Below are 14,088 nucleotides of genomic sequence, written 5' to 3' on the forward strand. Positions count from 1 at the left end.
CCTTTTTTTTTTTATCCCCCCCCCCATGGTGGTTGTAAACACCCCTTTTTTTTTTTTTTTTTTTTTTTTTTTTTTTACCAAGAGAGGCAGAAATCCCAGGAGAGAACTAGATAGAGGAAGAAAAAGAGAAAGAGAAACAGGATTGAGGGAGAGAGAAAAAAGGAATGGGCTTTTGGAGCCCATACTAAAAGTCTGTACTCACAAGTCTTTGAATTTGGGTTAAAAAGGTCCACTAGCTGGACAAGACAGCTCTCAAAGCCCAGAGCCTACTAGTGAGGTAGGTGGGCTGTATGATCCTGTACACAGGAACCCCTCAGCCCCAAAGGAAAGCAGTGGCAGAACACGATTTTGATTTTGATTCACTTCTTGGAAATGCTGATCAGATCCCCAGGTATAAAGCAGTTGATGTAGGTGATATGGAGGGAGGCTAGGGAAGGGGACATTGGGACACTATAGCCAAGTCCCTACTCTAGGCAGTGTAGACACAGCTCAAAGTCTAAGATACCAGATGTTCTCATATCTGTAGATCCCACTTCCTTCCCAAACAAGACAGCAGACATTTAAACTATCACCTTCGAGGAGAAAAGGCAGGAGCTGTTTCCCCAGGAGGCCAAAGTAACTCGCAGTTCAGTTTGACCCATGAAAAACTTGGTCAGCTCAATCCTTGACACCCAATAAAGAAAAAAATTAACCAGTTTAGACCAGGTAAATACTTTTTAAACTGATTTTTCAAGGGTTGTATTGTTTAAACATCATTAGACATTTGGAGTTGGAGTTTAGGGAGCCAAAACTGGTTAGGTAATTGTGAGAGTTTATAGGAAGTGAAGGTTTTGTTTTTTTTTTTAAATCAGTAATACCCTGTTAATTCAGAAACTGAAACCCACCTTTACCCCCACTTTGCTAACAGAAAGGAGTGTTTTCAAGCCTAGATGTATCAAATGGCCCATTTATATTTTGAATCATACTGTGTCATTATGTGAAGAGTCAGGAGACTCTGAATTTAAAAACTGGTTCTACCATTTATTTTACTCAAGCCTCTGATTTTTTTATTTTGTAAAATATGTTTAATAAAATATTTTTGAAGAAATGTTCTGAGGATTAAAAAAAAACCAACAACAACTCCTGGTATTACTACTTAACCCTCATTTTTTTTTCTTGCACCAGAATCATCTATCTCAACTCATGGTTACATCTATAAAAGTAAAACAAATTGAAGAACATGGTCTTTAAAATGTTATCTTGTATACCCCGAAAAACCCTTTTTAACCTGATAGATCTCATCTGATAAAGTGAGGTTGCTTTGCTTTTCAGATTTAAAAAAAAAACAACAAAACAAACAAAAAAAAACTGTGATTTATTTACACAGAGGCAGAGGAAAGTTGAATGGACTTTTTTTTTTTTTTTTTCCTGAAAAATTGTCACCATGAAGGCAGCCTAAGTGGACCACTGGAACCCCTTTCCCTGGGCACTTTATTTTTCCCTGTATTTGGTTGTTGTCTAGACAGGCATGGGTCTCTGAAAGAGAACAGGACTCTGGGACTATAGGGAAGATGTTTGTAGGGTGGGGTGTAAAGAAACATTTCAAGAGAAACTGTCTACCTCCATGCCAGGCCATGTCTAACAATTCCAAAGGACAATAGGAATGAAGGGGAAACCTCAGAGATTCAGTCCCGCTTAGGGTCTACCTGAAGTCTAGCAATTAACATGAAAAAACAATGAGTGCAGGTCCAGCAGGGTTACTCAGATAATCTCCCTGGGCCCAATGTGGCCTTTCACTGCCAAAGGAGCAGTGCTAAGAAGACAGGGATGTGGATGGCATACCTTGTGTTTAATTCCTGTGAAATGCTCAAAGCCTGAAAAAATTGAATTAGTCCTGTCAGAGACCTCAAGGGTAGAGCTTTGAGTGCCTGGAATGAAGTTTCCTTCAGCCTTGGAAGAGAGGAAAAAGAGAGAGCAGAATTTTCTCTTTTTAGTGGGGCCTGGGTATGGCCCTCCTGCCATCAGGGATCTGATTCTTTGCACTGAGGCAGCATCCCTCCTTGGGTGATGTTAGATGGTTTACAACACTAGGCCCTGAGTGACTGATCCCCAAGCATTCTGGCTTCATCTGATAGTGTCTTCTCTAAGTTGGTGCCTCAGATCTCAGTGCAGGGCTAGTGCTCATGGCCTGAGGATCCACTTGATAGCATATGTCCACTGAAGCTGACACTCTGCCTGTCATGCATGCCCTCCTCAAACATGGACAGAAATCCTTATGACAGTGGGGAGATGAACATGGGGTCTAGGCACCCAATTGAGTTAACTACAGAAAGGAGGAATTTTTCTGAAACCGCTGAACTCCTGCAGGCCTGGCAGGCCAGGAAGGGTCCATTCCAAGGGTCCAAGGTTCCTAATAAAGAGCTATATTGGAGACTGAGGCAAAAGGAAAAATCAGTAATATTGACGCTGTTTTTTTTAAATGACATTTTTATCATATTTTTTAAAATCTTTTTGCTTTTGTAAAACATTGCATTAAAAATATCTTGATTACTGAGGTTTTGGAGCCCCTTCCTTTAAAGTGTGTATCTGAAGTGAGACTGGGACCCCAGTGGCTTCACTCTCTTCCTGGCCTTCCTAACGCAGAGGTGCAAAGTATTAGGGCGCTTCATCAAGCAGTACAACCTGGCGGTCCAGTTGAGACTCGGTGCCTGGTCAGGCAGCCTCGCAGCTAGCAGCTCAAGGCCCCTGGACCTTACAGCCGCCCGCCTCACTTGCTCCCGCCTGCCTTCTCTCTTCCCCTAGACGTGGTTCCTCTACAGCCTGAAGTGAGCAGCTACCGGCGTGGACGCAAGAAACGCGTGCCCTACACCAAGGTGCAGCTGAAGGAGCTAGAGAAGGAGTACGCGGCTAGCAAGTTCATCACCAAAGAGAAGCGCCGGCGCATCTCAGCCACCACGAACCTCTCTGAGCGCCAGGTCACCATCTGGTTCCAGAATCGGAGGGTGAAAGAGAAGAAAGTGGTCAGCAAATCGAAAGCGCCTCATCTCCACTCCACCTGACCTTCCACACACGGCCGTCCACCCCATCTATTTATGTCGCCGCTTTGTACCATAACCGACCCACGGAAGGATGCTGCACCGGTGCAGACCAGTATTTAATCTTAAAAAGGAGGAACCGCACGCCGGGGGCAGAGTCTCCCTACTCCCCATTCCATCCCTAATCTCAACCCCCACACCCCCACACCCCGCCCCCGTCCAGACAGCACCCATACCAACTTCCACAGCTATAGAGGTGGTTTCAGGCCAGTTGGCCTCTAACTCCCCTGGCCCTCGTGGCTCCTCCCAGTAGAAAACCGAGTGGCAGAGAGAGCCCAGTCATTCCAACCAAAGCAGGGTTGGGGGCTCCAAATGATTCAGTTTTTGCCTTTCTAAGTCTAGGGTGGATTGTAGAAGACCCTCCTTCTGGGGTGTTGGGCACAGGTGCTGGGGAGCTCGTGATTTCCTTCCAGGCCCTCCTTTTCCCTGTCACTCCCAGCTCGGCACTCCAAAGGATTTCCCAGTTAAGATTTTCTGTGCCTATCCTAAAAAGTCGTTTTAATATTAATGCTAATTATTAAGGCCTGGCAGTGTCACTGGAGTACAGATGGCGCTTGGCACTTGTAGGTTTTCTTTCTTTCCTGTCTCAACAAAAGCTAGAGTTGGTACAGCTCCTAGCCACATTCTAACCTAGACATGATTTCCCAGGAGGTGCCTTTGACCCCAGGGCCTCCTCTGCTTTGCAGTCGCAGTCCTGTGGAAATCCAAATAGGACAAAAACTCCAGCCACAATGCTAAGTGTTGCTCTGTCTCCTCTCTTCCTCATAGTGTGGTTGGAAATTATGCCAGGCTCAGAATCAGAACTTTTATGAAAATAAACTCTCTTCCAAGGAGATGGAGAGAAGGTCCCTCTTCCATCCTGTCTCCATCAAAGCTGTAAGTCAACAGAGACCTCACATTTTCACTTTGACAAATTTCCTGGGCAAAGCTTGAGGAGCTAGCCTAGGAGGCTAATGGCTCTAAGGAAACCACCTACCTGTAGATGCTGCCTAATTTCTCCCTCCTCAAAAGCCAACTAGGTGCTGTGGGGGCCCCCTCACCTCCTCCCTTCCCACTGGCACATTACAAAACAGTGTTCTTTTGAAATGCCCATCAGAAATAGGCTTTTTTTTTTTAAATGTTGTGTATCTGTATATAGTATTGTGATGTCTGGATGATAATGTACTGAATGCAAAGAAGAAAAAACTTACAGACCTGTTTTTAAAATAAAATATCTTTTTTGCCTTGATTTTATTGCTCAGATTGCTTCTGAACTATTTCTCTCCGCTGCCTCTTTAGGACAGGCTACCATGTCCTGACTCAGTCAGACTGGGCAGGGGAAGAATGTACACACCGCCTACTGCTGGGTAAATCGCAAGCTTCCATTTTGGTTTCTCTAAAGTTTTTGAGCTTCTGGGGTTGTATTTACTGTTTAGATAAGAGAAACTCCAAATCTTGACACCCAACTTCGATGAATATATGTTGGGAGAGAGAAAGATGTGATCCGCTATTGAAAAAGCCTATAAGTAGGTAAGTGAGAAAAGTCCATTGCTGGCTAATTTGTAGCTTGATGATAGAGCATTTCCCTACCATGTGCAAGGTTTGCACCCTCACAAAGAGAAAACAAATTGGGTCTAGTTCTGGGGTGTTGGGAATGTGGGATCTCAGTGGGGACATTATAGGAAGGGGTACAGCAGCAGCAAAGGTGGTAGATAGCTAATCTTAGGCTCCTGTGGTCCTATTGACCAAGAGGTTCCCAGACTTCTCCAGCCAGCTCCAGATGGGGTTGAGGTTGAGGTGGTCTTTGTAGACTGACAGGGATTACACGTAGCCCAGCTTTCCCTCCGTGGCTGCCCTCTTGTTTCTTTGTCCCATCAGCCTAAATAGAGAGGTCTGAATGCTGGGACCCCTTGAGCCCCAAGTATGTCAAGCCAGCTCCACTTTTACTCTCTAGAATTCCTGAGAACCCTAGTCTTCCAGGAGATCTGAAGCCTGTGTAGACTCTGCCACTAATTTGTTTCCCTTGTCGCATCTGTGCCTATCTCCCTATCTGGTGGAGTTAATGAGATCATTAAGTTGTCAGGTTAAGAGACTTTTAAAAAGCAATCCAGCCCAAAACAATGTTCTCTCAGATTAAATCTTTACTGCAGCAATTTTTTTTTTTTTTTGGTCTTTTTGAGACAGGGTCTCCCTGTAGCCCCAGCTGTCCTGGAACTCACTATGTAGACCAGGCTGGCCTTGAACTCACAGAGATCCACTTGCCTCTGCCTCCTGAGTGCTGGGATTAAAGGCGTGCGCCACCACACTCAGCCTACTGCAGCATTTTTTTATTTATATATATTTTTCCTCTCCAGAGACACAAAAAGACTGGAGGCATCAGATTGGAAATCAGTTCCCTGGCTTCCCTTTGCCTGATGGGAGCTGAAGCTTTTATATTTTCATTTAAATAAATGTTTCTGGGGGGAAAAGCATCACACACACACACACACACACACACACACACACACACACACGAGTCAGAGAGACAAAGAGCCTGAAGAATTTGTACTCTTTGGAGCCTCCGCTAGCTGAGGTGAGCTGAGCTGACTGCAGACAGCCACACACTGGGTGGTAGGAATTTGAAAGGAAATAGGTGAATCCCCAGGAACAAAAGTCACTCTTTAATTCCATCTCCCTTTCTTCTACTCCACCCACAACCTCAGCTTCTCTTCAAAAACTCTCCTGAGACAGAGTTTAAGCCTGTGTCTTAAGTCAGAGAAAGGAAGCAATGGAGGAAAGACTTAGGGCTCTTTTGAGGCCCCTCAGACCTCTTGACCATCTGGGGTACTCCCATAACACTTGTAGACACAATGAAAGTTGAGGACTTGGTAAGGAAGGAGAACTTTAGAATTCTCTGAGGGGAGCCTCCATTTCTACACACAAACCTACACTTAATCAAAGGGTCAAGTTGTAGCTGGTGAGGAGGCACATCTGTAATCCAGCTCCACCTCAGAGACTGAGGCAGGAGGAACAATTGAACCTAGGAGGTCAGGGCCCACTTCAGCAACATATCTAGATGAACTTTTCACACAGAAAGAAAATCTTCCATGTGGAATGACGCACCCTAAGCTACCAGAAGCAGGTGATTGAAAAGAGCAGAAACTTCTGCCTGCTCCTGAGGAAACACTGAGACACTGGTAAGGCAAGCAGCTCTACTGAGTGTCTGTGAGCCACAGTGTGCCAGGGTCTTTAGGATTGAAAGCATTCAATTAAATATATCTGACTGATTTTTGAGGATTATCAAACATGGATTAAGTTTGGAGATACATTGACAATTAGAATAAAACACAGTGTGAGGCTGTGTGGGCTTGTGTTCTAGGGAGGCAAAGTTGGGAAATATATTATTTCCCTGATTCTATTGGCTCTTTCATTCTCCCAAGAGATAACACACATTGGGGATGCTGTGAGATTCTTATGAAGGTAGTGTGTGTGTGTGTGTGTGTGTGTGTGTGTGTGGCCTTTGAGCAGTGGGGAATGGCCTGCCTGCATGTATGTGAATTTTGTTAGTACACACCCTCCTCTCAAGATGTAGAGTATGTTTTGTCTTTATTTACACTTATCAAAAAACCTTCCTCTTCTAAGACAATCTAAGATTTAGAAGAAGTAAGGCTACACTTGAAGGCAAATATGAAGGCACAGGGGCATGGGGGTGGCAAAGGGCTGGGAAACAGAAGCTCCAGATATCTATAATTATTTGCACTCCCAGCTTCTCCAACCCCTAAGGGCAGGGTCTGGAGTGCCTAGGAGAGCTGGGGCTTCACAGTACTTTTCGTTGGGGGTCACTCCCCCAGGATACCAGGGAGGGTTCAGGGAAATTCAGAGAGTTACAGAAGAAAGCCCTTCCCCGCCTACATTATTCCAATATAGAGCCAGAAGGATGGGCCTTCCAGTCAGAAGCCCAAGAAACCATAAACCCACCTGAGGAAATAAGGCCAGCCACTTCAGTAGATCTCTCCATGACTTCTCCTGAGACCATTTTCTCCTGCCTTTGATCCACGGGCAGCTAGGTCTGCAGTGGAGATGAAGTGGTGTGTTACAGATCATGTAGATGTCAACACCGCCACCTTTGTAAAAAGCCCTCTTATTAAAGCTAGGGTTCTTGCAGCAGCCAGCTCTGCACCTCCATCCTAAGAATTTCCCGAACAGGACCTGCCAGAGTCCTTGCATGCTATCAGAGCCCACCCTCAAGAAAACTCCAAGAACAGATGTGTATCTAGACCTACAGTGGAGGGCTGAGGTGCCCTGGGGAGCGAGGGGCTTCTGGAAAGAGGAGGAGGGGGCCAGAGTTTTTCAACCAACCAGACTCTTCCTCTTTTAGCCTTGACCGTGACTAGGTCTTTCTGACCTTGACATCACAGGAACACAGAGAAAGGGGGGGTGAGGTGGAGGGGGGGTGGAAAAGGCCTTGATCTTCTGGTGGCCAGAAAAAGGGTGGGCCGCTTGTCCCCTAGATGCACCATCCCTCTTCCCACAGCCCTCTGGAACCCTCTGCCTCTGTTTACACACAGAGGAGGTGTCCTCTCCAGTCTAGACAGGGGCGCTAATAACGTCCATAAAAGGGCCTCTCCAGAGATGCTCTGGCAACTCAGCTCTGGTTCCACCGCTGCTCCCTCTGCCTCTCCCTCCCCGCCCCTCAGATACTTTGGCTGAGCCCGAGGGCAGCCTTGGGGGTAGGGTGGGGAGATCCAGAAGTTTTCTAGAGGCTGATAACCCCATCCTTTGCCCTTCTGAACCTCTTCAGTCTTCAAAGGTAAGCAGACCCCTGTACCCCCAGTTCAGCCAAGTCTGGAGGCTAGCAGAACATCCTTTAACCCCCAGGAAACTCCTGAGCCAGTTGCTCCCACCCAAAACCTGCCCCTCACTCAGGCCTGGGACACTGGGTTTGTACACTGCTGGGTAACTGTGCTTGGCAGATCCCAGGCTTATATCAGGCCCTCTCCAGGACTGGGCCTAACCAGTCCTACTATCTATTACTTACACTGTAATCTTCAAAGGGAGAAGGCTCAGGAAGAAGGTACTCCGGGGTAGTGCTCAGCTTTAACATGTTGGAGACCCAGCCCTGGGCTTTAGACTGGTTACAGAAGCAGAGGGTGTGGCATTTATAGACTTTTTTTTTAAACTTGATCCTCACACCTTTCCTCACACTCAGTAATTCACTAGGCTAGGAGATCCTCTGCTGGTGGAGGGGGAAAATGTCAGAGCTGCCCATTTTATTTAACTGTTAGCATGCTGTGAAACTGGGAGAAAATAGATGTCTCATTTAGAGATGCTCAGGGTAGGGAATCTTGCAGATGTTTACATCTGGGGACTTTCACTCCCTCCCAATTTTCTGACTGGAAATTGAGCTGGAATTTTTTGGTGGGAGGGAACCTGGGAGAGCCTGAGCCTGAAAGCCTGCCTCAGATCTCAATGTTAGTCTAAGCCCCTGTTTTCAGATTGTCTGCAGGTCCCTAGAAAGCATCACAGAGCAATGTATCTCCCAATTTAACCCTTGGTCTTGGGACACTTGCAAGGGTAGTAGAGGACAGATGGACTGTAGATACTAGAGGAACCAGTGAATGGTCCAATAAGAAGTGAGAGCCCTCTGTCCTATCCCCTATCCTTGTCTGGATGTGATAAAAGTCTGTCCCAAGCCTGAACTGTCCCAGAGGGAGGAGATAGAGAAGGGGGGCATCCCTCTCAACCATCATTTCTCTCTTTCTTAGCACAGCTCCTTGCTTATACCCCTATAGGAACTTGGCCCAGCCTCATTTGCAGGCACAGTGAAACTCTTTCTACAAACTAGACAGTGTCCTTGAATTGGGTCTCCATGGCCTCTGAGTCCACCGGAGAAGTCATTGCCACTCCATCAGCCTTGGGTTAGCAGGAGAGCCCAAACGGAATTGTCCAAAGTTCATTCCTGATGCCTATGCCTCCTGCCACCTATTTGCCTCAACCACTAGAGCCTGCACAGATTTTTTAATTAATTAGCTCTTGTCGGCCCCTGCAGAGGCATAGAGGCAAAGGGTGAGGGAGGGATGGAGGCAAAGACAGGTGTGGAGAGATTGAGAGGCCTCCAGCTGGTGGATGATCCTGTAGGAGGATGAGTGCCTTGGGTCTTCAAGGAAAACCCTGGACTGTATCCTTGCCTTCAGCTTTAATTAACCCCTGAGTTAATGAACGGGACATAGTTGAGCCTGGCCAGCTGTGGCAGAAGCCAGTGACCTAGCAGCAGAGCCACCCCTTCTAGCCTTGTGATTTGATGAATGTGCAGGAGAGTTTCCGAAGCATTAGCTGCTCCTGCTCCGCTCTTGACCTAGGAGTGTGTGGGCAATGGACAGCCGGTGAATTAAACCAGACCAAAGTAGCTGCTAAAGCTGCCAGTCCCCCCCTAGGCTCCGCACTTAGCCCCAGCCTGCTCCAGGGGAGCAGATCTGAATGGGGCTGGATTTAGATTTGGAGCTCGCACCCTAGCCTCCCGCCGGCCCCGGGAATCCAGGTTGGAAGTGGCGGTTTTTGTCTGAGCCTGGTTCAGAAATGGGTGCGTGTGAGCTGCTTGTGCGGCACGATTACTTAAGAGGCAAACAGACCTACCGTGGTGCACTGGAAAACTGAACACTTAGATTGCTTGGGTCCCCAGCAGGGCCCTGTAAAGTTCTAAATTCACCTTGGGTATTGGGGAACTGGCCTCTGGGGACTGGAATTTTGCTGATGACTCTAGGCAGCTCTCCCTGATAGATATCAGGATGGGTTGCACAGAGAAAGAAGAGGGTGTTGTGCGTGGTTTGTGCCAGGTCTGAAACCTGCAGAAAATGTTTCTGGTGGGTCCAAATCAGGCTGGGAGGAACGCAAGTCTGAAATAAGGAGCTTTCATCCAATTCTCCTTTCCCCCGCGTTGCATCTGCCGCCCTGTGGCCGCTGCTCCAGTGCTCAGCGCCCTGACCCAGGACCGCAGCTAGTAAAGCTCTGGGGCCTGAGATGTTTAAGTGTGGGCAGATGGGGAGAAGCTAAGACCTTCTTCCTGGGGTCCATTTTCAGATTAGCATCTTTCCAAGGGGAAAGAGAATGGGGTGACTCCACCCCACAAAGGCTATTAGGCCAAGCCAGCTCGGCATCCCTCAAACAAACCAACAATAGCGGCAGAGCGCCGAGGTCTGGAGAGCCTGGGCGTAGACTTCGCTGCCAAAAGCAGTGCTTTGACTGAAATCTTAACATGGAGATCACACCCCGTGTACAATCAAAAGGACCCCCAGATATATTTTAAGAACTAGATTTTCATTTGAACACATGAAAGCATCTTGAAAAAAGGGGAGGAGGGATAACTGAGATTTGCAGATGCGGTGACAGATCTGCAGTAGTCCTCTCTGCATCCCTGAGCCCCTTAATCAATCAAGCACAAAAAAAGGCCAATGCAGGCTGGATCTGCTGCGCATTCCTCGGCGCCCCTGGCTCTGTGTGAAGATTGACTGGCGAGGCTGGCATCCCAACCGCTGGGCCTCGGTGGTTTCAGCGTGTGGGCCAGGCGCTTGAGAGGGCTACTGCGGGCTGGAGGGGCTGCCTGGAAGGCTGGGGCGCGGAAAGAGAACCGGCCAAGCGGGGCGAGGGGCGGGCATGGAGCTGCGGGCTGTGAGCTGCGCGCGGAGCAGGGCGGCGCCCGCGGGGACACATTTCTATCGAAGTGAGCAGCTATGGTTTGGGATATGAAATCGCTCCGGGAGCCATGGAATTCGAAGAATCTGCGCTTCTCTCTGCCTTGTCCTGCAGAGGAGAGAGGGGCGGGAGAGATTGAGAATCTCCTCCGATTCGGTCTCCTTTTATAGCTTTGGCTAATTCTCAGATATTTAACTTTCACCTACATGGGTTTCTTTCTCTTGTTCTTTTGGCGTGTGCAATTTTCTGTAAAAATTCCCGTGATCTTTTAAAAATTTTATACATTGCCGAATTAGTTATCCAACCTTGGGCTACTCAAGGGGTGCCTTGTACAGAAGCTCAGAATAAAGACGTAAGATTCGAATGTTTCTCTATGACTCTAATCAAACATATCTGATTTGAGTGGCTTGCTTCTCTCTCCACCGCTGTGCATCAGTTGAGATCCCACCACGGATTTGCAGATGATGCGCATGATCGTCAATGGCCAGCTCTCAGTTCTCAGCCTTCCCCGAGGTTTGCATCATAAATATAATTCTAAGCTCCCAACAAGGTAATTCTCCAGGGTTCTTCTCACTCTTGGCCCATCTCAGAAGGCAACCCACCCCCCACCTCTGTGCTGCTCAGTAATGGTCCTAACAGCCCAAAGCGGTTTCTGGGGCCTGGGTGTCTCCTTTGCAGCAAGAATACTACTATCTTTCAGGCTAGCCAAGCCTGCTGAGGATCCAGAGCCTCCTGTCACAAAGACTGGGTGACTCTTACAGGCTCCTCCAGTCCCCCAGAAGTCATAGTGGAAGTCATAGTTCAAGTCATCCCCAGGTTTTCAAGAGCAGGCAAGCAGGTCCATACTGAGTTGGGTGCCTTCTTTTGCTGTTTCTTCTGCCTGCTGGGTGTTCTTCCTCCACTGGTGAGTGGAGGCTAAGGTGGCTCTGAGCTGGGGATAGACCCGACAGAAGGAATAGCATTATCAATAACCCCAAGCCTTTCTTGGGTGAAAGAACCCCAAACATCTCTTCATATCCTAAAAGGAAAAGGCAATGGAGAGAAGGCAGCAGTAGTGGTAGGGCTGAAATAGCTTCAGGGAAACCTGTCCTTACCCCCTCTTCTCCTCTACTGTAAATAAACCCTGAGCCAAAGGGCTCATCCGTCTCCTTAAACAGCCAGTAAACTTTATATGACACAATATCTAATAGTAATTTATTAGGGAGATATTGTAAATTCCAACGGTTTTACTTAATAAAGGAGCTAATTAAAGAGGGACAGGCGGTACCCGGCCAGCTGTTGGTGAAAAGATAATAACACATCTGAGGGGGGTGCAGGGTGCAGAGGTGTGTATATGTGGGTGTTTTGGGTCTAGCTTTTTTCCTCTTGTCCCGCGTCGGGCGATCGCTTCCTTGTCTGCGCTAGGTTTTATATGATTTTTTTAAAAAACTAGAATCCCGCGAATAAATCTGCCCCTGCCTTTCGTACAGCCCCCCCACCCCAGGATTGGGGAAGGGGGAAGTTAGAGTTGGTGCGGGTGTGGGGGGGTGTCGGTTGTCCCCACCCCTCCCCCTGGCGGCGGCGCCCACGTGAACAGGGCGGCCAATGGGTGGCTGCTGCAGGTTTAACTATGTTTAATGTCACATAGCAATAAAGTAGAAGCTGCCGGTCGGGCCCCGCGGAAATGGGCGAGCATAATCTCTTGAATCCTGGGTTTGTGGGGCCGCTGGTGAACATCCACACGGGAGATACCTTCTACTTCCCCAACTTCCGCGCGTCCGGTGCGCAACTGCCCGGGCTGCCCTCGCTGTCCTACCCACGCCGCGACAACGTGTGCTCGCTGCCCTGGCCGTCGGCTGAGCCGTGCAATGGCTACCCGCAGCCTTATCTCGGCAGCCCGGTGTCTCTCAACCCGCCTTTCGGCCGCACGTGCGACTTGGCGCGCGTGGAGGATAGCAAGGGTTACTACCGGGAGCCCTGCGCCGAGGCCGGCGGGGGCCTGAAGCGGGAGGAGCGCGGACGCGAGCCAGGAGCGGGGTCCGGGGCGGCGCTGCTGCAGCTCGAGCCGTCGGGGCCTCCCGCGCTCGGCTTCAAGTACGACTACACAGCCGGCGGAGGCGGTGGCGACGGTGGCACCGGACCCCCACACGACCCACCCTCGTGCCAGTCGCTGGAATCCGACTCCAGTTCGTCACTTCTCAACGAAGGCAACAAGGGCGCCGGCACCGGCGACCCTGGCCCTCTGGTGTCGCCGTTGAACCCAGGCGGCGGGCTGTCCGCTAGCGGTAAGGACCCCAGGCTCACTCAGGCTGGACATCTCGCTCTTGCAGGCAGGGGAGGACTGATTCGGACTGCCTTGGGTGACAGACCGTGAGCTAGCGCTTCTTTTAAAAAGAAGTGCGGGGGTGGGCGGGGGGAGCCCTATAAACATGTAAATATCTCCATAAAAGAACTGGAAAGATTTCCTTTTTCATTCCTAGCGGCTGGATGGGGTAGGGAACATCAAAGAAAGGGGATCCTGACGGAACTTCCCCAAGCCTGGGGTAAAGAGGTGGGAAGTTTTCCTGGGCGCCTCTCCCTCTGCCTTCCCATGGGTCCTCAGTACTTACATTTCTTCTTGTCCACTTGCCCACCCATCTGTTCTAACTGATGAGCAGCTGGTCCTGGAGATGTGGGTGAACCAGGCCAGAAAAAGAGGGAAGAAAATGGAGGAGAGGTTTTGGGAGAAGTGAGCGATGGGAACCCAGAAGGGCTGTGAGTACTACTGCCTGAGGTAGGAAGGGCGGGAGCGAGAGGAAAAGGAAACTGAAGAGGTAGGGACCGGTGAGGATGCCTGGCTGGGTAAAGACCATCTGATGCCTGGAGACAGGAAGGGGAAGGAGTGGTGTGGATCTGGTGTGGGGCCAGGATGAAAGGGTCTGAGAAAGGCCCAGGGCACTGGGCTAGTCATCCCTGATCCTCTGGCCAACCCTGCGGTTCCATCTCCACCCAGGCGCGCCCTGGTACCCGATCCACAGCCGCTCACGGAAGAAGCGCAAGCCCTATTCGAAGTTGCAGTTGGCGGAGCTGGAGGGCGAGTTTCTGGTCAACGAGTTCATCACGCGCCAGCGTCGGAGGGAACTCTCGGACCGCTTGAATCTTAGTGACCAGCAGGTCAAGATCTGGTTTCAGAACCGGAGAATGAAAAAGAAAAGACTTTTGCTGAGGGAGCAAGCTCTCTCCTTCTTTTAGGGGCCAGCACACGGGCGCTAGCCCCAGACTGAGCTTGTCCTGTGGATCAAGGGTGGGGGGGTGCTGCCTGGGACACAGTCCCGCTTACAACGCCAGGCCTTCCCTGGATGTCCTCTGTTCTGTTTGGTTTGTAGCTCCCCCCCACCCCCCCACCCCC

The 14,088-nt window shown here is 49.4% G+C and overlaps 2 protein-coding genes across 2 annotated transcripts in view; both read left to right on the forward strand.

The window, feature by feature from the left end:
- Positions 1–3,172, forward strand: part of Hoxc13 (homeobox C13) — a 6,424-nt gene extending 3,252 nt beyond the window's left edge. The window contains exon 2 of the mRNA XM_008838900.1: positions 2,782–3,172. Within this exon, the coding sequence (XP_008837122.1) occupies positions 2,782–3,038 (257 nt within the window). The 3' untranslated portion in view covers positions 3,039–3,172. The remainder of the gene's footprint in view (positions 1–2,781) is intronic.
- A 9,116-nt stretch (positions 3,173–12,288) lies between these two features.
- Positions 12,289–14,026, forward strand: Hoxc12 (homeobox C12). Its single transcript, XM_008838914.1, has 2 exons — positions 12,289–12,985; positions 13,693–14,026. The coding sequence occupies exons 1-2, from the start codon at positions 12,385–12,387 to the stop codon at positions 13,929–13,931; spliced, it is 840 nt and encodes a 279-aa protein (XP_008837136.1). The 5' UTR covers positions 12,289–12,384; the 3' UTR covers positions 13,932–14,026.
- Positions 14,027–14,088: the final 62 nt, after the last annotated feature.

Source organism: Nannospalax galili, unplaced genomic scaffold, assembly GCF_000622305.1.
Source record: "Nannospalax galili isolate Female #2095 unplaced genomic scaffold, S.galili_v1.0 scaffold251, whole genome shotgun sequence".
Taxonomy (NCBI): Eukaryota; Metazoa; Chordata; class Mammalia; order Rodentia; family Spalacidae; genus Nannospalax; species Nannospalax galili.